The 23,627-nt window shown below is 39.2% G+C and overlaps 1 protein-coding gene across 8 annotated transcripts in view; it reads left to right on the top strand.

The window, feature by feature from the left end:
- cfap74 (cilia and flagella associated protein 74) overlaps positions 1-23,627 on the top strand; it is a 54,008-nt gene that overhangs the window by 12,804 nt on the left and 17,577 nt on the right. For 7 of the 8 annotated variants that reach the window (XM_086277426.1, XM_086277421.1, XM_086277423.1 and 4 more), the window contains exons 15-22: positions 5,405-5,471; positions 6,036-6,125; positions 6,481-6,666; positions 6,956-7,076; positions 8,461-8,564; positions 9,819-9,941; positions 10,072-10,193; positions 16,884-17,012. In XM_086277426.1, the coding sequence (XP_086133552.1) occupies positions 5,405-5,471; positions 6,036-6,125; positions 6,481-6,666; positions 6,956-7,076; positions 8,461-8,564; positions 9,819-9,941; positions 10,072-10,193; positions 16,884-17,012 (942 nt within the window). The remainder of the gene's footprint in view (positions 1-5,404; positions 5,472-6,035; positions 6,126-6,480; positions 6,667-6,955; positions 7,077-8,460; positions 8,565-9,818; positions 9,942-10,071; positions 10,194-16,883; positions 17,013-23,627) is intronic. The other variant, XM_086277424.1, reaches the window with a different exon arrangement.

Consider the following 23,627-nt stretch of genomic DNA (forward strand, 5'->3'; position numbering starts at 1 on the left):
ATTATTCAGACATGAAACCACACAGTATTGAGATCAGTCGTGACAACTGAAAAATCATCATGGCTCACCCAGCTAAAAACATTAGCACAGCTAGAGAGAGAACCAGGAACCAGGAACACACTAGACTTTTTCACACCAGCCCATGGTTCCCTGTACGCCCCCTGAATTTCTAAAATTGGCTTCGTTTCCCCCGACACCCCCTGCCCAGCGTAGGTGCATTTGTGCCACAATGGGCTCTGCTGTATCTTTTCACTACTGGTGCAAAAACCACAACAGCCTGGGCTTGCCACATTTGGTGAAAAGCCAGTGCATAGAAGTTGTGTTTTTGCAGTTAGTGCCACATCCTAGCATGTTACTGCAAATGACTGGCTTAGAGGAAGACACCCCTCTGTGGCGTGTATGTTCCTGAGATCAGTTGTGAGAGAAAGCCGTGGACTGTCGTAGAAATGGTGGTACTCGGCAGATACTGAGGGTGTGATCACACGTACGGTTTGTTTCATTTGGTTCAGTCGTTTGGAAGTTTGTTACTGACAAAACTATTCACAGTGGTGACAAAGTAAAAGAGGACCCTTTAAGCCCAACTGCAATTACATTTATTGTCGAGATTTCCTCAATCCTGATAAACCCAATCTGATGAAAACACTGAAAACCATATCAAACCTAAACTGAAATTTGGTCTATTTAAATCAAGAACTGCCATAAATACAGAGACAACATTATCACTTGCACTGCTAATTAATAACCAGATCAAAAAGTACTGCTTTATATGTCATTTGACCTTTTTTTTTTTCCCAATTTAGACTCAAACTGTTTTTAAAAACCTGAAGTCTCATTTACACTGCATTGTAATGGATTTAACTGTACTATTGTTTAACTGTATATTATGCTTTTGTCTTGTTTGCTTGTTGTCTTGTTCTCTCCTTTTTTCTGAAGCAAAGTTTGCTTTCATGCTGTTTAGGAGGCACATGTGCATCTTTGTCTTCTATCTTCTGTGGAAAAACCAAAAAAAAAACCCCAAAATATGAGAAAGTCCAGATGAGCCAAATTGGGCTTTCCCATGCATTGAAACATTAGCCTTAATTTTTCTCTTGTGCCTATTATCATACAGCAGCATACAATCAGAGCTATCATTCAGAGTGAGAGGGAAAGTTATTACACAGGAAAAATAGGATCCTACCGCAGTAAGATCAAATTCAGCGCAGTCCTGGTCCATCCAGGCTTAAATTTTATTCACATTTTCTAAGAAACAAAAAAAAGATGATCCAAGAAAAAAAAATCCTGGCTGTCTGAGAAAAGACCTTAATAAATGAACTTTACTTAATAGATGTGATATGTTCTCTTTGGTGTATTCAGTGTTATTCTCTTGCATTTTGTTTCTATAAAATATGGTCCTTTGTGGCTTCGGTTTGATTTCATTTGTTTTTTGTTACTATATTTGCATTTAACAGTAGCTCTCAACATAACGCATATGACTGACATTACCCATATGGAAAAGAAACTTATAAAAGACTTGCATAAGATGTGGCCTACTTCATATAGTGAATCATGTAAGGCTTATATGATTTTCTCATGAAAGTGGCCACTTTCTCATTACTTTCATATATTGTTTTAGTAAGTATCCAAAACATAAGAATTTCATTTATATAATTTTTCAAGGGATCTTATATCTGTTTTCACTCTTGTATGCTTTTCATACAAGTTTCACACAAGACAGATGCAAACTTTATAAGATTTATATATATCTTTTCCATATGGGTAACACTCGCTAACAGGCTGCAGCCTGAGACACAACACAGCAAGACTAACATAGAATCCTGTTAACAAGTAATTAAGCATCTGCAGCATCCGGTCCCGTACCAGCAGACTGAGAGACAGCTTTTTCCATCAGGCCATCAGACTGCTGAACACGTCATAGACACCTCAGCTTCACTACTGGAACTTCAACATTATGCACTCCACACTGTATATAAATGCCACTTGTTTTGCACATATTCAACTCTGTATATTTTATATACTTTATTATTATTATTATTATTATTATTTTATTTTATTTTATTTTTTTACTATTTAATTTGTAAAAATGTGTATACATACACACACACACACACACACACACACACACACACACACACACACACACACACACACACACGTAGGAAAATATTTAGTATACACATCCAGAAATGCATACACTATTATATATTGTACATATATTTATTAGTTTCAGGTTGGCCATTCTTGTATTTTGCTCGTTTGTGTTGTTGTGTTTGCACATCTCTGTTGCTTGTGGGGCTCGCACACAAGAATTTCACTCGCATGTGCTGTGCCAGTGTGCCTGCACATGTGATGTGACAATAAAAAGTGATTTGATTTGATTTGATTTAATCAGTCCTGCTGTCAACGCAGGCTACCGAAAGCATATTTTTACTTTAGCCTAGTTTTCTGTCTTTTACACACACAGTATATGCATGTATAGGAGCAGCTGCGGTTCTAAGACCTGTGCATAGTCAGCAGTACTTATCTTTGAGCAAATACTAATAAGGTCTAAACTAACCTGCTGATGGTAAGCAAGCAAGTAGTAGAAATGTCTAATTTGCAGAAGTTAAGGTTTTTTTTGGTCATAGTATTTAATTGTGGCCTGGGGATGGCACTGGAAAAGTTACTGAATCGGAGAGCCAACTCATTAGAGACATCCTGCTGTGACAAAAAATGTCTGTGGACTTAATGGAAAATCATCCAATGGTTCTGGGGACAGTTTATCCAGACTCGGAAGCAAAAACTAGTCCTACACCCACTGTCACCCATGAATGCCAAATGTATGGTGACAATGGGTGTGAAAAGTCACAAAAGTCAGTAGGTTTTATCTTCCAAGGACGCTTAAACGTTTGTATGCCAGAACAACGTTTATAGAATGCCGTCAGTGTCAGTCGAACATTAACGTGGAGTCTTTCTTATATTTAAACTCAAACTTCGAGTTTCACCTGCTCTTCTAAAGGGCTCTATCACCCGTTTGATTTCTGTAAAAGATTTTTTCACACTGTATAATTGAAGATCCTTAGACAGCCTTATGTATTATGCTTGTATCCAATTGAAACCATCAAGTTGACAAAGTTAGTTTCGTCTTCTCAACTGCCTGAAAACTGTCAAAGTTCATTTCAGTGACTGACATGAGAAAACCACACTGCACTTAACTGAGTCTGTTGTTTTATTAATCGCCCTCTTGGTAGTCTGTCTGTGTCTGTCCATTTAAAAACATCCAAATATGAGCACCAGTCAGCGCTGCAGTTAGACTTAAGTTCTGTGACAGGCCCATATTTATTTCAGCCATCTGCCTGAGTGTCTTTTCAAGCAGCTTCACTTTGGTTTTTGATAGATTAAAAAAGTATAACCTGCCTAAAGATTTAGTCAGCCTTAAAAAGTTGCAGCTTTTATATGTTGTCTAAAACTGTGAAAAGATTTGTGCATTATTGTACTTTGTAGCCACCTGATATAAAGAGAACCAGATCTCACTTCAGAACAATTAGCACGAGAGAAAGATTATTCAAGTACTATTGACACACATGAGACAGAGTTTTCATGCTTCTCAGTAAATTGCTTTCAGAAGTGGTTGAGTGTGACTATGAGGGTGTTTTAGCTATGCTGAACTGAATTATGGACAGAGACTCCTTATTGATTTACTATAGTAGAAGCCAATGAGGACAAGAATGTATAATTTAACCGAGAGTATAGTCAGTACTACTGTATAACAAAGCTTCACCACCTCAGTCCTCTTCAGTAGATATTAAAGGATAAAAACTGTACAGTATGGCCTCATTTGAAGCGATTTATATAGGGCTGTAGCAGGCTTTTTCAAAGACTGCCTCATTCAGAATTTAATCCCAAGTGAACTGTTCTATTTTCCTTCATATCCCTTCATACCAGCTGTCTTGAAGCTAGGAAGAATAGCACCAATAAAGTAGGAAATCTGACCAGGGAAAAAAAGATGAATGTGCAATGTGACATTTACTACCAGATTTACTCAGGTGGAGTTCTTTCATAGATTTCCAGATCACAGTGGTGAGCTGGATGGCAGCTTCAGCCAGGCTGCTCCAAGTTTTTTACCTGGCAACTGGACCAACAACTTCAAACAACTGCCTTAAGCTAAACTGAATGTCCCTTTGCTCACTGGAGTTGATGATAGTGCACATTATTATACTGTGGTTATAGGTTGTTTGCCGTTTAACTGTGTTTTTTTTGTGTGTAGTATTTTTGACGTGTGTGCGTGTGAGACAGTCAATCCTACAAACAAAAAACACAGATGTTCTCTTTTTAGTTCATCAAATAGAAGCTGAAGGGCTTGAATGCTTATGTTTCTTATTCACGAAGCAATGCAACAACCAAAACAACATGAACATATTCTACAAAAACAAAACAGTAACGGCACATGAAACTTGCTATAAAAACTAGAAGCTCAACATAAGTTTACTATCACAGCAACAGGATCATAGTATTTTTCAAGCCCAACAACAGTTCGTTTAGGATCTGGTATATATTCTGTAACTGTAGCTGACTCCTAATTATGCTCATAGTTGCGCGGTTCCAACTTCTTGTTTATTTATTGAATTTTGAGAATTCGCCTTGCTTCCCTGGCCGCCTGCCTGCTATATTTATATTGATCGGGCCTCTTCTCGTGTCTCTCAAAGGGCAGCAAGTTATCAAGCTCCTCGGGGCAGCATTAGGGTTTGTGCGAACATGTGCTGTGAGATACACATGTTGGTTTGAAATAGCTCACAGTCCTCATGTTTGTTTTCTTATTTGGAAATAGAATTTTTACTTACTTGTATGATTTCCCCTGCAATATAATAAGGATTAACTGCTATATTTTGTCTAACTATGGATTCCACTTTACATGGCTTTCATATAGAATAGTAGATTTTTGTTTCACTTTGTTTTCTTTGGCTTGTCAAGTGAGCATCAGGTTTACTTTTGACATTAGCTTATTCATTATAGTTTAGTATTTTATTTAGAGCTGCTAATTGTTTGTTGAAAACAGCAAATTTGCTGTACTATATTATTGCTGTCATACTCAGCCAGTCACAACAGATGGCTGCCCCTACCTGAGCCTTGTTCTGCTGGAGGTTTCTTCCTGTTAAAAGGGAGTTTTTCTCTCTCACTGTTGCCAAGTCCTTGCTCAAAGGGAGTCATTTGATTGTTGGGGTATCCTCTGTATCATTGTAGGGTTTTTACCTTCAAGTCAAATGCTGTTATACTTTAAATTTTGTTGCTAATCATACACTTCTTTATACCTCTACCAGAGCTTTGCATTAAACAGTAATATCCAATATCATGTTGTAATGTGACTCACTTTTTAAGCTGTGATCAAGAAATGAAAATAATCTTCAACTTTCTGGCATTTGTGTTTCAGCTTCCAGCCTCCTACTTTGTTATCCACCGGGATGTCATTTGACATGCAGGCTATTTTCCAGCCAATGGTTTGTAGCATCACCACTGCCTATAAACATCTATACTTATTTTTTTCTTTAATCTTTATTTTCATCAAAAACTATTTCAGTGGTTATCACCTGTTGTTTGTTTTTAACTTTTGAAATCATACTTACTGTACAAATACTCAATAATAGGGATGAAATTAAGTATTTCTCTGAAGATTAATTGTGTGGTATCTTCCCTGTTTTATCACATGGAATAACTTAAACACAACATGCTAAATAATGAGTCTTTTACAGCAGGTGGATATTTTTTGCTGGCCAAAGTAGCTTCTTCCCGATTTGCCATACACGTAATGGCGTGAGGTTGTTAATTATCCTATCATCTTTCCTGCAAAAGTGTTCTCTGTAAGTGTCTTTCTTAAAATGTTGTGTTCTTCCTTCAAGATGGGTCATCTTATTTAAGATTTGGTTCCACATCCTTTGCAGCAAACAACTCATACAACTCCTCCACTGCCCCACTCTTTGTTTTAGCATCAAATTTTCTGCCGCTTGATCAAACATGAAGCCTTTGTTTTTGCTTACCACAAAATCATTATCTAATCTCTGCAGATCAACGAGGACTTGGAAGGAGAGCTCCAGTTTGCATCAGCTCTGGGTCCCTTCTTTGTGCCCATCAGATGCACTGTAAAGAAATGTATTGTGAGTAGTGAGCTATAGCCAAAGTTTTTGGTAATTACAGATAACTGCTAATTCTGATTTCATAAGCTTGCGTCTTGTGTGTATTTTGTGATGTGAATTTCTTGTCCAGTCTTGCTGTAGCTTTTTACCCTTATAAATTTAGCTCTAATAATTATTTAGGGAAATGAATTTGTGGCTAAACCAATCACACTGCATGGTCACACCACAGAAAAAAACACTGACTGCCTTTTTATTTTTGCTCACTGTCTTATTTAATCAGCTTTCTGTGAATTAATGTATGTAAAACTATGTACTTTGCCTGGCAGCTGTTCACTGACATTGCTAATTACAGGATGTGACTATACTCTTTCTCTAGCTGAAGGTTGACAGCCAGTTTATTGACTTTGGTTCGCACGTTGTGGGCCAGACTATTTCACGGACCATCACACTGACCAACAAGGGTGCACTGGCCACGCATTTCAGCCTGGACAGCTCCACATGTCTCAGTCCAGAAACGAGCTACGTCCAGATGCCACCACAGGTCTCTACCAACACATATGAGGTCAGCTGTTTATGTGGACTGTAAGAGCTAATGTTTCTTGGATACATTAAAGGAGAAACTCCAATATAGCTAATAAAAAAGTCAATTGTTCCTGCTTTTTTTCCATATACATTATACTGCTATTTTGTCTGTAGATTGAACAAGCAAAAGATTTTGAAACCACTGAAAAAAATTGGCATTCATTATTTTCACATGAGAGAATTCCAAAGCTTCTGTCTCAGGATGCCCATACCAGATATTATGGGTAAAAATAAATGAATATATTTGCCTGTTTGTTTATCTGAATAAGGCATCCAGTCAAAACACAGCAACTAACAACCAGAACAGCCCTGAATCCATTGATGCTGAAGATGTCCAATCAAAGCTACAGAGTCGGGAGCTCTCTGCAGGAGAACAGCAAGAACAATCAGGTAAAATATGGACACACACATGACATGATTATCCATCACAGTTTGTGTCCTGAACTAGAAAAACTGAAATCTAAACTACAATACATAATAGCATGAATTCAAAACTGGGCACTCTGTCTTTCTTTTCCCAAATGATTGTCAGTGTGTTTTACTCATGATAAGCACAGGACATGCTAAAATACCAGAATAGCAGTTTTTGATTCTTTGAGTAAAAAGTGCCCCAATGTTGACTGGAGAGACTGTAATGATTTTAGTTAATTTGGTTAATTTGTGCTCTAGTCCTGCTTTTTGGTGATAAAACTTCCCCTAGTGTTATAATCAGCTCATTTTTTTTGTCTAATGCATTTGTTTATGATCTTATTATTATTATTATTATGTCCTTACATGCAAAGTATTCTGACTCTGATTATTAGCCACAGAGTTAGGCTAATTTGTATTTAGTACTGTTTTCGCCAGGTATTAGCATGCTAACGCGCTAAACTAAGATGGTGAACAAGGTTAAATCAGTATATTGTATTCTGTCATTAGCATGCTGTGCAAACACAGCACCACCTTGGTGAGTGATTATAATATGTGGGAGACAGAGAGACAGTGTTACCCTGAAACAGTCTCTGGAAGGAAAATGAGGACTGACAACATCTCCTCGTGGTAGATGATTTCTTTTTTCCTCTGTCTCTCTATTCCTGTTAGGACATTGAGTCCTTGTAAGAACGAAAATAAAAGAACACACACACACAAAGCGGAGGGTTCACCTTGCTCTTACAGCTGGTGGCAACAAGGCATCTTCTCTTTCGTGTTCTCGCGGATCTGAAGTCTACATCACTGCACTCAGCACTTCCTGCTGCTGATGCTTTGATAAGCTGCTCAGTCTTTTGCCTCTGCTCTGCTGGCTTTGGAAATTCTGTGTTGAAGTGGCTCCGACTCTGTTTCTTTATTTTATCTCTATTGTCGAGAAAGGCTCTTGGATGTTGGACCAATTTTGAGGCTGTTGATGTTCCTTTCTGAAGCTGACTGTAGAACATTTTGTCCAATATGTTTTCTGTGTCACAGATTAGTAAATAAAGGTCAGATTGCAGATTGGCATAAAAATGTTCCACACGTGTCCAAGAGGAAAAACAGTGTTATTTGTCAGAGGGCCTATTTGTCTGGATTTAAATGATATTTCTAATTTTCCTCCAGCGTACACTAAAAATACTGCTACAATGAGGCCAAGTATTACTTCTTCTTACTTATCACTTATTACTCTGCTCTTCCATCAACCAATTACAGGTTCACCATTATTGTTTTAGCGTTAGTCCGTACAAGGTGCCCACTTAGAGTAACTGCTCAACAATAAAACTTTGAGATGACTTGCATTTGTGACTTTTATCTGTGTGTATGGCAGTGTCAGAGGGTGTGAAAACTGTTCCTGGAGCTTGTCTTTCATCTGATTTGGACACTCAGACAGACCAGACCCCCTCAGACTCCAGTGACATAAAACTAAGAGATGTAAGTTTTCAGTCCTACTTCAAAAAGGACACCAGCCCTCATGGACTGGGATTGGGGACCGCTGTTCTAAAGTATTCTTTTATCTATTAAATATCCAGAAATAGCATAGACTGGAAAATGCATAGACTTCTGTTAAGTAAGGTAACTATACAGAGTTTTGCAAAGTCATACCCCAAAAGCTCATTACGAGGTCGCAAGAAGCCCGGTCTTTTGTGCTGAAACACATTTTGCCTGGGCTAGTTACAGCTATACATTAATATTTATAGTCTGGTATACAATTGTTGCTAGTAGTAGTACTGTTATGTAATCTAGCTTTGGTGTTTCTGTGGTTTCATAGAAAAAACCCTCATGATATGATATATACTGGTAGTTTTTCAATATGTTGTTTTTTGAGATTCAGTAAATAACATATTGTATATTTGACTGCTCTTAGGAAGATAGAACAAGACTTGAGGATAGTCTTGTAGGAAGAAAGTCAGCATGTCTGTTCTAATAGCGACAGGCTGAATTAAATTAAAGTATTGAGTCAAGGGTGAGGGCTGTGAGTCAGTCAAAAATGGTCCATCTTCTTTGGAGCATGAATCTTCTTCTTGTCAAATCATAAAGGGACTGCATTTTTATAGCTGAGGTGCCAGAAATCTGCCCAGATTCTGAAAAATTTTGAGTGGAAAGTCGACATTTTGTCACTATTGTGTGTCGTTGAAAGACTCTGCTTCTCTGTTTTGTTTTTAGCAATGATGCTGTGTGTGCCTTGTGGCCCATGTGAAATTCTAGACTTTTCAGGGTTCATTACGTCTCTCTGGTGGGGGGCTAATGGTGCATCACCTCTCCCTCTGCTATTATTGCGACTGTGTGTGTTGCGTGCGCCTGCATGCCCTCGGCTCGATCGTTGTCATTTTGACTGATATTTTCACATTGTGTGGTTGAAGGCTGGTGTCTTAAATGGCAGATTATCCATCAAACTATCATGATGCCACAGTACTGAGGCACTTGCTGCATCATTGGTTTATTACTCATTTTCGTTTATTACGCTCTCACCACCTTGACAGTTTGCCTTCACTGTATGTACACGAGTGTATGCCTGCATACCTTTTAATGTTACATAACTGCACCACAGCTTTCACTTTCTCCTTCATGTATAGGAATACCTTTGTGTCATCAGGTAAAACTAAACTTTTGTCAGTATAAAGATGTGTAACTACACATTTAATGTAAGAGAAGTGCAGTATCAACAGTATGTCTGTCCATGTTCAGGTACGCGGGGGAGAGATCGGGTCATTTGAAAGTGTCAAACTGGAAATTATTTTCACTCCAACCATTCCAGGAGAGACCAGACTGGACTTCTCCTTTAAATTCTCTGATAAAACCAGCAAACCAGTAAGAAACAGCTTGTTTTTTAGTCTTGTGAATTACTTAGGAAGCAGACACATTTATAGTTTACAAAGCCATAGAGTAAATGAATCAAATGATATGTTTAGTGCATGTGACTGAGGACTCATTCAAACAGATACCCATCCATGTGAGAGGTGTGGCAGTCAGCATGCCTGTATGGGTACTTCAGCCCAACATTGACCTAAAGATCTGCATGTTTGACCGCCTTTATCAAGACACCATCATTGTCCAAAGCAGGTAAGTCCCAGAGCCTGAGATGGTTGTAAACCTTCTCATCTGGTCAAGCTGATGTCCAGCTGTTTCACATTTAGAAGGAGCTCATTACTTTGATTCAGAAGGTCTACACATCAACCTCTTATGCACAAGTGACAGTTTATTACAATTTGTTGAATGCTTACACAATGTAGTGGTCTTTAATGCTAAGTATTGGAACAAAATGTATAAAACCATTCGTTATCACTAGTTTCCAAGGTGATTTGCATCTGAAGTTAAAACAGTGACCAATTCAGAATTCATTAGATTTACATTATATCTTAGTTCTACGTGTATTTAAAAAAAAAGCACAAAAAAAACAACACATTTTTTGTTTTTTGTTTGCAAAAAAAATAACTTAGCTACAACTTTCCCCACTCTCTTTAGAGTTTGTAAGAATTAACAAGGAAATGTTATAGAGTAGTTTCATAACTGAATACATTTTTTTAAAGGATAATAATGTTCAGTTAAGTACAGGACATCTCAAATAGTTTTGTATCTGAGACATTTAATGTTTATAGAAAACTAAAGCACCCTTGTATCTAGAGCTGGGCGATATAAGATTTTTTCATATCACGATATGTTTTTTTCATTTCAGGCGATAACGATATCTATCACGATATAAGCCAAATAACTATATTTGTAAGATTTAAATGTGCCGTTGCTCACAAGTAAAATGTGAAATAATCAGCAGCTTGTTTTTATTTAAATATTTATTTCCCATAATAAGTTCAACAGGGTAGATGTACTTAAGGAACATGAGACTTTTTCAGATAAATAAAGGCAAATATTGCAAACTACACAAAAGGCAGCCGCTAAAGCGTTTAAGTTTCAAAATAGAACAAACGAAACAGACTAAATTGTCAATTCCACTTAGAAACAAAATATTAATTCTAAAAATAAATCTTAGTTTGTTTTACAGAAGAACAGACAAAATTGACTAACTTTTGTCAATATCAAATAAACTGAGAACTAAAAGGAAATTCTCAATCTCTCCTTGTTGTATAGCTTAGCTTTTCAAACAGTTTTAACAGTTACTTTAGTCTGACAAAAGCCGAATGACAAATTAGCGCTTCCAGTCAGAGACTGAGGCTACGTCCACACGTACACGGGTGTTTTTGAAAACGGAGATTTTCCGTTTTCGTTTTAAAAAATAATCCCGTCCACACATAAAGGGAGAAATGAAGGAAAACGCTGCTATGAACATGCCAAAGCAGCAGGTGGAGCTAGATTCAAAAATACCCGGGTACGTGTGGACGTAGCGCATGCACCAGTTTATTGTATTTCCAGACTTGCTTTCGGCACAATTTACAGTGCACGCTACTCTGTTTTTTGTCAGACTTGAAATAGCCGAAATACCTTCACACTACGGAACTTCTATGGCTCTTCCGTTCGACAATCTCTCCGGCATTGGAACCATCATCTGTTTTCTCTTCGGTAACCTTCGGTCACGCTCGGTTGATTTTTCTAGTCGGCACACTCATTTCCTCCATTACCCGGGCGGTATGGTGGCTGGCTGCTTCCCAAACAAATACACATGTGCAGCGTGGCACTTGTGCTGTACGTAACAAGTCACGTGACGTGACGCTGCGGCTGTGATTGGTTCGGCTCTGTGGTACGTAATTTGGATTGGCTGCTCTTTTTTTTTTAAGAGGACAAGAGCGGCGATGTCTATCGCGATAGTTTAATTTTTCTATCGAGAAAAAGTTATATCGCGATACATATCGTTATCGTTCTATCGCCCAGCTCTACTTGTATCCATATCTTTGTAATAATCATCAGCGTTATGTGTTGTATTGCTAACAAGGCATGCTATTCTGCATGACCAATGACAACTAGAGTCTCAGTTAAGTGTAAGAGTTGTGAAGCTGACCTCAGCGTGGGATAAACAATGGCTTTTACCCTTCAGTCATAAAAGGCTGGTGTGTGTGTGTGTGTGTGTGTGTGTGTGTGTGTGTGTGTGTGTGTAATACTAGTTTAAGTCATTTTAATTACATGAGACTAAAGCCTAAACACTGTGTGAACAGTGTATAACAATAATATGACAGATTTAGACATACAATAGTAATATGACAATATAAGGTACCTGTCTCTGGGTAAAGTGCAATATGAAACAATTTAGTACCATGTTTATATGCATGTCAGTTAAGAGTGTTATTATAATAGCCACTTTTGTAGACATTTAACCAACGCAACATTATGCAACAGGTGGCCTGTTAAAGCGTCTTCATCACAATAAAATGTCTAATTTGGTAGAAAGACTATATAGATAGCCATGACAGCATATGGCAGAGAAACAGATTATGCTCTGTTCCAGTATGTGATGCAAGAATACTGCTTAAGGCTTGTTTAACATTATGGTGGCATTTAATACATAGAGGGAAAGATCTGTGTTTCTTTCTTTAGACGTTTTTCAAATATATGCCCAGACTGATAAAAAAAAAAAGCACGTGGAATTTATCTTTTTGAAAGTCAGTGGATGCACTATATAAGCACATAGCTGTCTTTGTAAGAGCTGTGCAAAGTCAGTGTGATGTGAACCAATGCTTTTCTCTGTACTGCAGCGTATTACTGTGAAAATTGCCTAATGCACAGCCAGTAGACATGTGTTTCTAGGAAACAAGTCATGCAAAAAGAAGTACACTGCCCGGGTTTACAAAAACAACATAACTTCAGTAAATTCATGAACACCAAATCCTAAAAAGTGGTTGTCCCCTCAGTGTTTTACAAAATACATACAAGAGTGAGGCCAGCAGGGTAATGATTTTTACTAAATAGCCCTTTCATCCACCCAGCCCATATAAGTCTCTTAACTGTTGCCTATATTGTTAGAATATTATTTTAACTGAAGGAATGAAATGCATCTTAAAGTTTATATTTTTAACAAGATATACGAAACCCTCAACCTAGAAATGAGTGGTGCATGTCATATTCCCATTTTATTTGTTGCTATGCTCAGAAACATCCTTGAAATAGAGTTTGGAAAGTGGCGTGGACTGCTGATGTAGCATGCTGGCTTATCTGCTGAATGCACTACTAAAACTCCCTCATATACTCAGTCTCTGCCAAAACAGACATTTTCACAGCAAAACGGCTCAAGGAAATCCCTTAAAATTGACAGGGCCCGCTTACTTTTCAGTCCAACATCAAACTCTCCGCCTAACTACGCTTACAGCCAAGTAGCGCTTTGAGACATTTAACAATTCAACGCGTGGATGAAATATAATAGAGATGAATTAACGGATAAATGTTCCTAAACAAAGCATGGCATCGCCACAGTCCTCTTTGACCGATACTGTAGCACAGAACAGAAGTAAATCCTCTTTGATTATGGATGTGATGCATTATGATGAGCACATGAGGTTAGGAATACACCAGGGGCAGTAGCATTTGCAGCAGTGAGGTCCATCACCTAGCCAGTCATTGTGTCACATCATGTGGGGGAGGTAGTGCATGTGTGGGGGTAGGGGATTTGTGACAAATGCCATCTGGTCCGCTGGCACACCAGCACGTGTGACAACATGACGATGACAGTGTCAGTGTGAAGTGCAGCTTTTAAAGTTAAAAATAATGCTAATGCTTGCACCAGCAAACCGTGCAATATGTCACTCTGCCTCCAAGACAATAATTTGAACACAAAATAGCTTGGCAGGCTTTTGGGGGGGAAACAATAGGAGAGCTGCTGCTTTCATCATGGAATTTGTCACTTTTTTTTTCTTTAAGTAGTTAGTAGATATCCCACAAGTCCTCCCAAGTTTGTGACAGATTTTTTAAGAGAAAAGCACAAAGCATAATTGAATATGTCCATCTTGTCTGTGAGCCAGTGATTGGAATATCACTCCTACTAATTGAAAGTATTTTTTTAGGAAGCTTTAAAATGTGCAGTGTTTGACTTTGGCTTGTGAGCCGGTGATTGGAATACTCTGAACACAGTTGGCAGGGTGTTTTCTTTTTTAATATTTCAAACACTCAGCCCCGACTTTCAAATACTCCTTTGCTGGCACCAGATGGGGAGTTGAGCGCTCCTGCCCAAACCCAGCCACAAAAACACAACCACCCTGCTTCTTTATTTCACAAAGCCTTCTGTCCTTGATTTTTCTCCCTTTTCTATATTTCTAATGCGCCAACTGTACCTTATCTTAGTCTCAGTCTGAGACCTGTTTAGTTTGGCCTGAGGAATGAGATCAAGTTAACCTTTTTTCTTTACTTTTTATGTGAAAATAGCAACATACAGTAAATACTTATAAAGAAAACAGTTCTTCTGGCAGGTTAGTTTTATTTATATATAATATGTGGGATAAAAGGAGACAGTGCTGCATTATGGGGACAGTTGCCTAGAGCGCTTGCCATGAAGGCTTGGTCTCCCATGGGGCTTTGGAGTACATGTGGAGTATGCAAGCACAGCCACCTGTCTCTTTTAAGAAAAGGCAGAGCCACTGCTGCAGCCGTGGGCACTCGGAGTCCAGGCACTTGGTTATTCAGCACTCTATGTAGACTCAGCATGAGTAACCTCTCTGCAACATGACCTGATATCATTCCCACTAAACCTTGATGATTGTAATGAGTAGCATTATTATGTGGCTCTAATAAAAGAAAGTTTAACTTTTTAGGACTATTTTTACGGAGCCCCCAAAGGGTCACAGTGGGAGTTTTTTACAGACGTTTCATAGCCTGCTGGAGCTTCTGTGAATCACTAAGGCAGTAAAAGGTTGTGTTTTTATGTTGCCTCTCTTTGCTGCATTATTCTTGATAAGAGACATGAGCTCTTTTGTCCATTCGCCTAACCTAGCATTTGCTTAAAGTTTTTGGCACTGAAGAGTAGAAACTGATGTTAAATATAGTGAAAGAACGTGAAAAAAGTTACTAGCTAGATTAATTTATATAGTAACTGCCTAAAACTAGCCCAGGCAGGCATCCAACTGCAAGTAGTTCCAGTGATTTTTATTTAACTTGTTATAAAGAATGCATTATTGTTAAACCCACAGCACATGCATGAGACCACCTGCATAAACTAAACCAAACCCAGAGGAAATATCATATCTATAGTCATATATTCAACACTATTTTCACTTTGTCTTCACTCTGTTGTTTGATGTTGTTTGATAGTGTGGAGGTTAGGTCTGTGCGTCAAGTTCTTTCACGCAAAATGGGAATGCCGTTTTGTTATGGACCTTCCTTCACTTCTTCAAACTGTTGTACATATTTAAAATTGATCATGTGCATCTTAAAGTTGCTGTTATGCAATAACATGCAAACCTTTACTTCTTTTTTGCCTAAAATATCACTGCATTACACAGTATTAATACTTCTGTGGATTTCCACTAAGCATTGCTTCAAAAATAAACTGGTCACTGCCTGCCAGTAAAATCAAGACAGGTTGAGTTAAATGCCCATGTTAATTAAAATCCCTAATTACCCTAAATTGTTATGTAGCCATGATTATGCCTCTGCCAGCAATTTGAAGGCTGTCATTTAGCTGGCATAAAGATAGCAACTTAATATCCCCCAAGTGTCCCTGTGAGTCCTTGCCTCGGGGAAACAACCATCTGGCTGACCTCCCTGTTCAAAGTGGGCCAGTTCTTTTGAGAGGAGAATCAAATAATGACGGGTCCCTCAGTCTATTTGGCCACAGCTCGCTAAAGGCTCACCTTTGTGTCTTTTGAAGATGAAAGCAAGCACAACAAAATATTATGTATACACGTGTCACCTCCAGCAAACTGTGTTTTCAGCTTGTCTGTACTGTCATTGTTTTTTGAAGGTGTGGGCTGTATTGGATGTGTTGGAGAAATTCCCAAGGTGACGAGCCATTTATATCACAAGCCTCAGCTATAACTGAGGCTTGCAGCCACGGGCACAACCATCTGTTGAAGCTTGTGGAAATTAGGTCACTTAAATTATACTGATTTGGGGTAGATTTCTCCATAAAAGACATTTTCTGTGGGTGTCACTGAGACCAAATTCTTTCAGTACCTGCTGAGTCCTCGAAGGATAGCAGGTTTAAACAGGGTTTCATCATACTTTTGGTTATTACACTTGAAAGAGCAAAAAAAAGGGACTCATTTGGAGGCATGTTTGTCTGAGGAATCCAAAAACTAGAAGTTATAAAATTACCTGACAAACTTTACATTAACAGACGATACAATACAATCTGGATTCCTTATTATGATCAGCCCAGCCTAGTCTTTAACTTCAGTTTTAATTCATCTGACACCAAATCATACAGGATATCTCAGTGCAATTCACTCCATTTTTTAGAGAGAAACCCAACAATTCCCCTTTGAGCAACCACTTGGTGACAGTGTGAAAACAAAAAGAATCTAGCTTTTAACTAAAAAATGAATTAACCTCAAACAGAAGAAGTTTTAGGGCGAAATGTAAAATATATGTACATTGGGGAGGACTGAACCAATAAGCTCAACTCACTTTTGCTCATTATTAATTTTACCTCATTATAAGCTTTTTAATGTGGTCCTCCACAACAGCCCCTGCTTCTTATGTGGACGCTCAGACAGTTAATTGTCCATTCTGAGTATTTAACATCTGAGATCCGCTTCAGATAATGTGGAACTGCCATCTTTACCTTTATGTCAGTAAAATAAAGTATTCTTGTATATTGTTGCCTGTGTTTTATATATCATGGATTATGTATTTATATGTATATTTTTTGCATGGCAGAGCCAGCACAGCTTTGAAACTGACCTTTGAGGTATGTCAGGACATGAGGAAGCACATGGAGATCCTACCAAAGACCGGCTTCATCCAGGCTCAATCAAGCTTTAGTGCCCAACTGAAGTTCATCCCGAGGTAAGGAAGGACACACAGAGGATGCAATGATAATGGAACCACTGGAGCAGTGATAATCTTATTTTAGAATAACCTTGTTAAGATTCTCTCAGCCTTCTATGAAAGTGCAAACTGTTTCACCCCAAAGAGAAGTTGTAATATATTTTGATCCTGGCTTACAGTTTTGTGTAATCTGCTTCTTAAAAAGGGTAAACAGTTTTTCTGTGGAAAAGCTGCTGTAGATTATGTACGCTGCACACTTAATGTTTTAAAAAAGCAGGTGATTATAGTAAAGAAGAAATCGATACACTGTTATGACAGGACAGTTCATGTTCATTTTAAAAGCTTCTAAGAACAAAAACTACAACTGTTAACTTAGCTAACTTATCATATTAGCCTACTGTTGGTGTTAGCTATTTTGCACATACGAAAACAGTTCAACAAAAGTCAACATGCATATCAATTTCTGTGAACCAGATAAATCTTATTACTTAATACTGCTTTACCTGTTTAGCTGATATCCTTCCACTTATGCCCACTGACTAGGGATTATAGAAAGCTAGATCACAGGTTGTTGAAGTGAACAATGTTAACAGTGCTCTCTTGCTCTCCAGGCTGCAAAGTGGGAAATAAACTACCGGTTTTCTCTCACTCTGTTTTATCAACTACTATCCATGTACCCTGGGCAACTTAGCTTCCATCTGTGCCTCACAGTCAGTGCTATAGTGGATTAATGTGCACTACAATTATTAAGTATAACACAGCCCACCATCTCAACCCTCATTTGCCAGTTTAAGCCGCCTGGTTTAATAGCTTTTGTGGCGGAAAACAATGAGCAAAATAGTTAAATGAGCACTCACTGCGTCGATTTTACACAACAATTTATGCTAGCTTACTTTTTGTCTATAAATCATGCTTCCCTGTGTTGTGGCTGGCTACAGAAATCTGTTGTGATATTGTTACTAGTTTACTACAACGCTTTTTTGACACAATTCCCTTTTCCAAAGCAAGTAAACGGAGGAGTCTTACAGAGTTACAAAAGGCAACAATCTGAAGCCTGTCAGCAGCCAGCAGGTATAAAAGAGTTTGTACAACACACCTGCCCTCTAATCGCAGGGGCATGAAGGCTTGTGATAATGGTTTCTAATGACTTTGAAGGATGTGGTAATTCTTTCAAGAACAATACAGGCTCTAAATTTAGATGGAGAGCCAGGAGCTGAACTGTGGTTTGAATGCCAGGAGAGCGGACAAGGGGACCCCCAGGGCAAATATGAGAGGCGTGCGGTAAAAACTCTGTGTGGGTGTCAGTATTCTTCTGCCCACACTCCTTTTTTTTCTCGTTTCACAGTTCAACGGCCTTGCGTATTGATAACTGAAAAGACATTTGTGTATGCATAAATAAATAAATAAATAGCAGGAGGTCATTTTCGTTGCAAATGACAAAAGTTAAGGGCATGCAGTGGTCATCGTACAGTAGGGTGGCAGTAGAGGAAAGTGGGAAAATGTCAGTAATCTGGCTTAGCGAATCAGCAAAGGTTTTTAATGCGAGGATTAGAGTCCAGCTTTACTTGTGCTGCTGCTGAGATGGTGCATCCTTCATGAGCACTAACACAACTACAGCTTCACCCCCTCCCTACTCGCTCTGTATCACACTTCATCACTCCATCTCTCTCTCTGTCTCTCTCTCCTGCTTCTGTGGCGTCTTCTCCCACTCGCTCACACATACTTCTCTTTTTCCTGGCCTATCACCTCTGTGCTTAATTATACTTCTTTCTCTTTGGGTTTTTCTCTCTCTCTGCAGTCCTCTGTGTTTCTGTGCTCTTTCACTTCTCCAGCTCTAACTCTGCATTTATTCTGCCTCTTTTTGTTAGTATCAAGCTCCTCTCATCCCTCAATGCATTCACGATTCACCACTGCTTATATGATGGTCCTGAATCTGCTTATATAACCTAAGACACCAGACATAGATCCGTGTGCTCTGAGTGGCCAACACTGTTTTCACTGTTCTCATAGTGGTAAATCTTGTTTATTTGTAGATTGTATATCCAATATTAGAACATTAAGCTCAGCACGGTAAATTCTGAGAACAGAATATCACTACGTGTAAGTCTGGCATTAAATTGTTTTGCTGTGTTGCTTCATTTTTCAGTCTAACATCCTGTGTTTATTATCCTTATTTTCTCTCAGGTAATTATGTCACAGTCTGATACACAGACTGTATATTAACAAGATAATATCCTGTTTAGAATCAGTTCTAAATGTGTTTATTTATTATTTTTGTCAAGGAAAAAGGTATATGATCACAGATCAAGACAAAATGAATACACCTTTTACTGAATGTACACTTGTATTATGTCATTGATAGGTAGCAGATGGTATGTGCATTTTTTAAGATTTTGCTGCATAGCCAAAACCTGACTGCCAGCTGTATACAAGGCATGTTGTATTGTTTTTTGTAGCAAGAGTGTGGTGCAATTGGAAGCGGCAGTTTCAACCAAGTGGCCTCAATTAGTTGTTTTTTTACAGATCTAACAAGGACATGTTTGGTATAATGTGCAAGTAGATTGCAAGTTGAGTGAAGTACAAAAACAATTTGTGGCTCTAACCCTAAGTGTCACGGTCTGGCTGGCAGATTATACTTCTTTCTCTTTGGGTTTTTCTCTCTCTCTGCAGTCCTCTGTGTTTCTGTGCTCTTTCACTTCTCCAGCTCTAACTCTGCATTTATTCTGCCTCTTTTTGTTAGTATCAAGCTCCTCTCATCCCTCAATGCATTCACGATTCACCACTGCTTATATGATGGTCCTGAATCTGCTTATATAACCTAAGACATTAAATCCCAGTTGCTCCCTTGACTCCCGTCTGTGCTCGTGCTCCCTGCTGTTGTGTTCTCGCACACCCCGTGCGTGCCGCCGTTCTGATCCACTCTTCCACCTGCGGAAAAACCACAGAAACAGCCATTAACACCAACCCTGGCAGGCATACACGAACTGCACCGTCATACGCTGACACTGACACACACACACACACACACACACACACACACACACACACACACACACACACACACACACACACACACACACACACACACACACACACACACAAACTTGAGAAGACAACCCCACACCAGTGGGAGCTCCAACACTCTCCTAAGTAGCTCCCCCCTGACGAGCCCTGATCAACAACAGGTGTGTGGCAGGAACTTCAGGTGTGGCCAGTCCTCCTGCAGGGCCACACCCATCAGGCCTGCATGTGGCCACACCCCCAGTAATACATGTACACACCCACACCCTGCCTATACATATAATGAGTGGAACACAGAATAACACAGCATAGTGCAGAAAAACACACATCCCCAAATAATAATAATAATAACAACAAACTGCTCACGGACCCCCGAGTCCTCCAGAGCACTAAGTTTCATTCGAAGTGGCAAAAAAAGTGCCTTAAAAAGTCTTAAATCTAATATGTAGGAACCCTACTTATGATCAGATCAATCAAAAAACTTAATGAGGTGTTGTGAGACATATTTGGACACATCTCTTTTTGTAGTGTGAACTGTACTGTGCTATGATGTGTTGCCAACAAGGACATATCAGGAAAATATCTTGTTTTTTTGTTTTGGCATGTGTCACAAAAAGTCCTGACAATCTCAGCAGTTGGAATATATGTCTATTAGTGCTTAGCCCTTACTAAACAAATCTGGAGCTTGACCAGTGACAGATGGACAAAGGGCTGTGCGTGGAGGCCCTTTCACTGGAAGTGACGTAGACAGACTGAACACGAGTAGTCAGTTGGACACCTTGGACACACGTGATAGACACAGGTGGAAACAGAGATATGTCTCACTTCCACTTGTGAGCTAAATGCATGAAATACAATTTTAAACTGAGTGTTTAAGGGTTTTGTATGTATCTTCAAAACACCAGTGAGTTTTATTAAACGATGATCTGGGTTTTTAAAAGATTATCAGGGGTTTATGTCTCTCAAAGACATAAACCCGTTCTGTAGGTAAGTATGGTCTCAAAAGGTGGCTAAAGCTTTACAAAATAAGATTTTAATTCTCCTTTAAGATACCCCAAGGACCCAAACAGTGTCCTTCATCCACAGCAGAAACTCACATGATTCTCACTGGGATTGGAAAACAAGTATGTTTCCAGCATGTCATCAAGCTGTGTCCCTGTATGTGTCATCTCTGTCATGGTTGGATCTCGCCTCCCAATCTGTTGATTTTTGGTAGGTTTGCTTTTGTGTTATGCAGTGGCGGTGTGTCATTTAAGATGGCATTGCCAATTCCTTCAGCCAGGGATTATCATTGGATTTCCAAATCCTCATTAGAAGCACTGCTTTCACTCACTGTCTAATCCGTGCACACACTCACACACTGTTAAATCTGGATTCACAAATGACTCATAGCTTTCATTCTTTATACAGGTGTTTCCTTCTTGCCTCCCCTCCTCAGGCTTTTGGGAGAGGGTGAGCACATTCTTGCTTCCTGCTCCGAGGGATTGTGCTTAGCCTGCCCACATCATTCAGCATCTCTTCTTGCTTCAGCCCTCGCTGCCTGTCTTCCTCCACCTTTATTTGTCACATCTAGCCCACTCACTCTTTTGCCTCACATTCTTCCATGTGCAGCATAATCCCCTCTGTACTGTACTAAATCTAATGGTTCACATGTTTGTGATCCCGCTCGATGAAGAGGAATGCTGCTCGTTTGAATTCAGATGGACGCTGACGGAATCAGAGTGATTGCCATTTTGTTTCGTGACATTTGTGCCGCCCGATATTCGGTTCGTGTTAGCTCATTTCTGTTCGGCGGAGGGTTGTTTAGTCTTTTTACTTTGTCATTTACTGCCAGCACAAAAGCTACAATCAAAATTGCTTTGAATTTGAGAGTTTCCCTTTCTTTTACATATTGTACTTTATTGTAACATACTAAATATGTCTTGAAACGTTACACGCCGCACCGTTATAGATGCATTACCATGCCATGTGAGCTGGCTCTTTTGGTCCTAAATTTTGGCTTCTTCTAAAATCTGTCCCACAGAAAAGGAAAGCACATTCTTAGGTTGTGCCTGTGGAGAATTTCAATCTAACTCATGGAAATTTGTTTCCCTGTTTTTGCTGATGACAGGATCATTTGAACAGGACTACTCGAATTAGTGGTTTTAGGTGTAATCTCTGAAAAGCAGGCAATGTCTCCAACCCTGGCAGTTCCAGCTGATAAAAGGGAGATTACAAGGATAGATTACTGCAGATTAGACTGAATGGTTCTGCCAGCACTTTAACTGCTAACGCACGACTCTCATCAGAAACGTTCACACTGCAGTGGGTTTCAAGATAACAAGCAAACATAATAACTTCCGTAACTTATTTCTTTCCCATCATTATGTTTTTTTACTTAATGGTCATTTACTGTAATTCTCGTCCGCCCGTTTTTGCACAGTGAAAAATCCTTAAGCCTCTTAATCTGTAATCCCTTTCATAATCACTTTTTTTAATGGTGAAGAGAAGTCTAAATACGAGTGCAGACTGAAGAGGAATGTATATATTTTCTATCTTACTCAAGCGAAAGGAAGCGCTGTGTTGTAAGCTCATAAAGTCCCCTGAAAAACAGGCTTCCTTCTGGTTTTTTCCTCCTCACTGTTATAGATTAAAGCTGGTCATTAGAAAAACCACCTGCTGGATTGAACAGGTTATATCAGTAGTTTCACTTGAAATACTCTGGTTATTTGCATTGCGGCTCGGAAGTTAGAACAACCATTTGAGTTTTACTGCATCTACTAATCTCTGAAGTACCATAAAGGCTATAGAGGAGAATTGCTTTTGGACTGTGGATAATCTGGCTGCAGAGAGGAAGAGCACACAAGCAAATCTGTTTAGGACACTGACAAATCTGAAAGCCTATCCATCGACAAAATTCTCCCGAGCATATGGGCCTGGCGACGCCCCACCAGGCTTTTCCACTCTGCCCTGCCAAGCTAATTCAAGAGTGACTCTCCAGCAGCGATTCTATTAGCAGGCAGAACAAGAGTGCTTCCTTAAATACTCCCTCTGCACTCATTGGTCAACCTATACAGGGGGAAAAAAAGGACTTTGTAATTGCAGAGATTTAATTTTGATGGGTGAGGAGGTGACCTTTGTGGGTTTTGAGTCATGAATGGGGTTGTCGTAGAGCAGTTTCTGGGACGTACGAAATACAAACCTTTCCTCGAACTTGAAGCTGACAGATTTGCTGAAGGCGAGGGTGGTTGTAGCGCTTTGAAAAGACACACTAGCATCTGGGGAGCCTTAAAACCAATGACATTTACAGCATTAGCTCTCAAGCCTTCAACCGGCATTAAGAGTGTAAAGAGGAAAAGACAGAGGGAGGCAGTTGAAAGGAGAGAAAGGGAGGGAAAGCGAGGAATAGCAGAGAAGAAAATTGAAGGATGTTAGGAGAAGGAGAGAGGAGGTGGTGGGTGGATCTAAGACACAAACAGCATTTGACATTTGACCACTTTTCTTTTTTTTACATGCTAATGAATTCTGCATACGTGCATATATGCAGTTTTTTACTGGTGCTAGCACGAGAGCAGCTCTTGACACTGAGGGATATTGAGGGACTGGAGTTTTACATAAGCCTGTGCATGACTA

This window comes from Aulonocara sp. 'chitande type north' Nkhata Bay, linkage group LG20 (assembly GCF_057382095.1).
Source record: "Aulonocara sp. 'chitande type north' Nkhata Bay isolate Kocher_YH1m ecotype deep benthic linkage group LG20, A_spYH_male_GT1.1, whole genome shotgun sequence".
Lineage (NCBI taxonomy): Eukaryota > Metazoa > Chordata > Actinopteri > Cichliformes > Cichlidae > Aulonocara > Aulonocara sp. 'chitande type north' Nkhata Bay.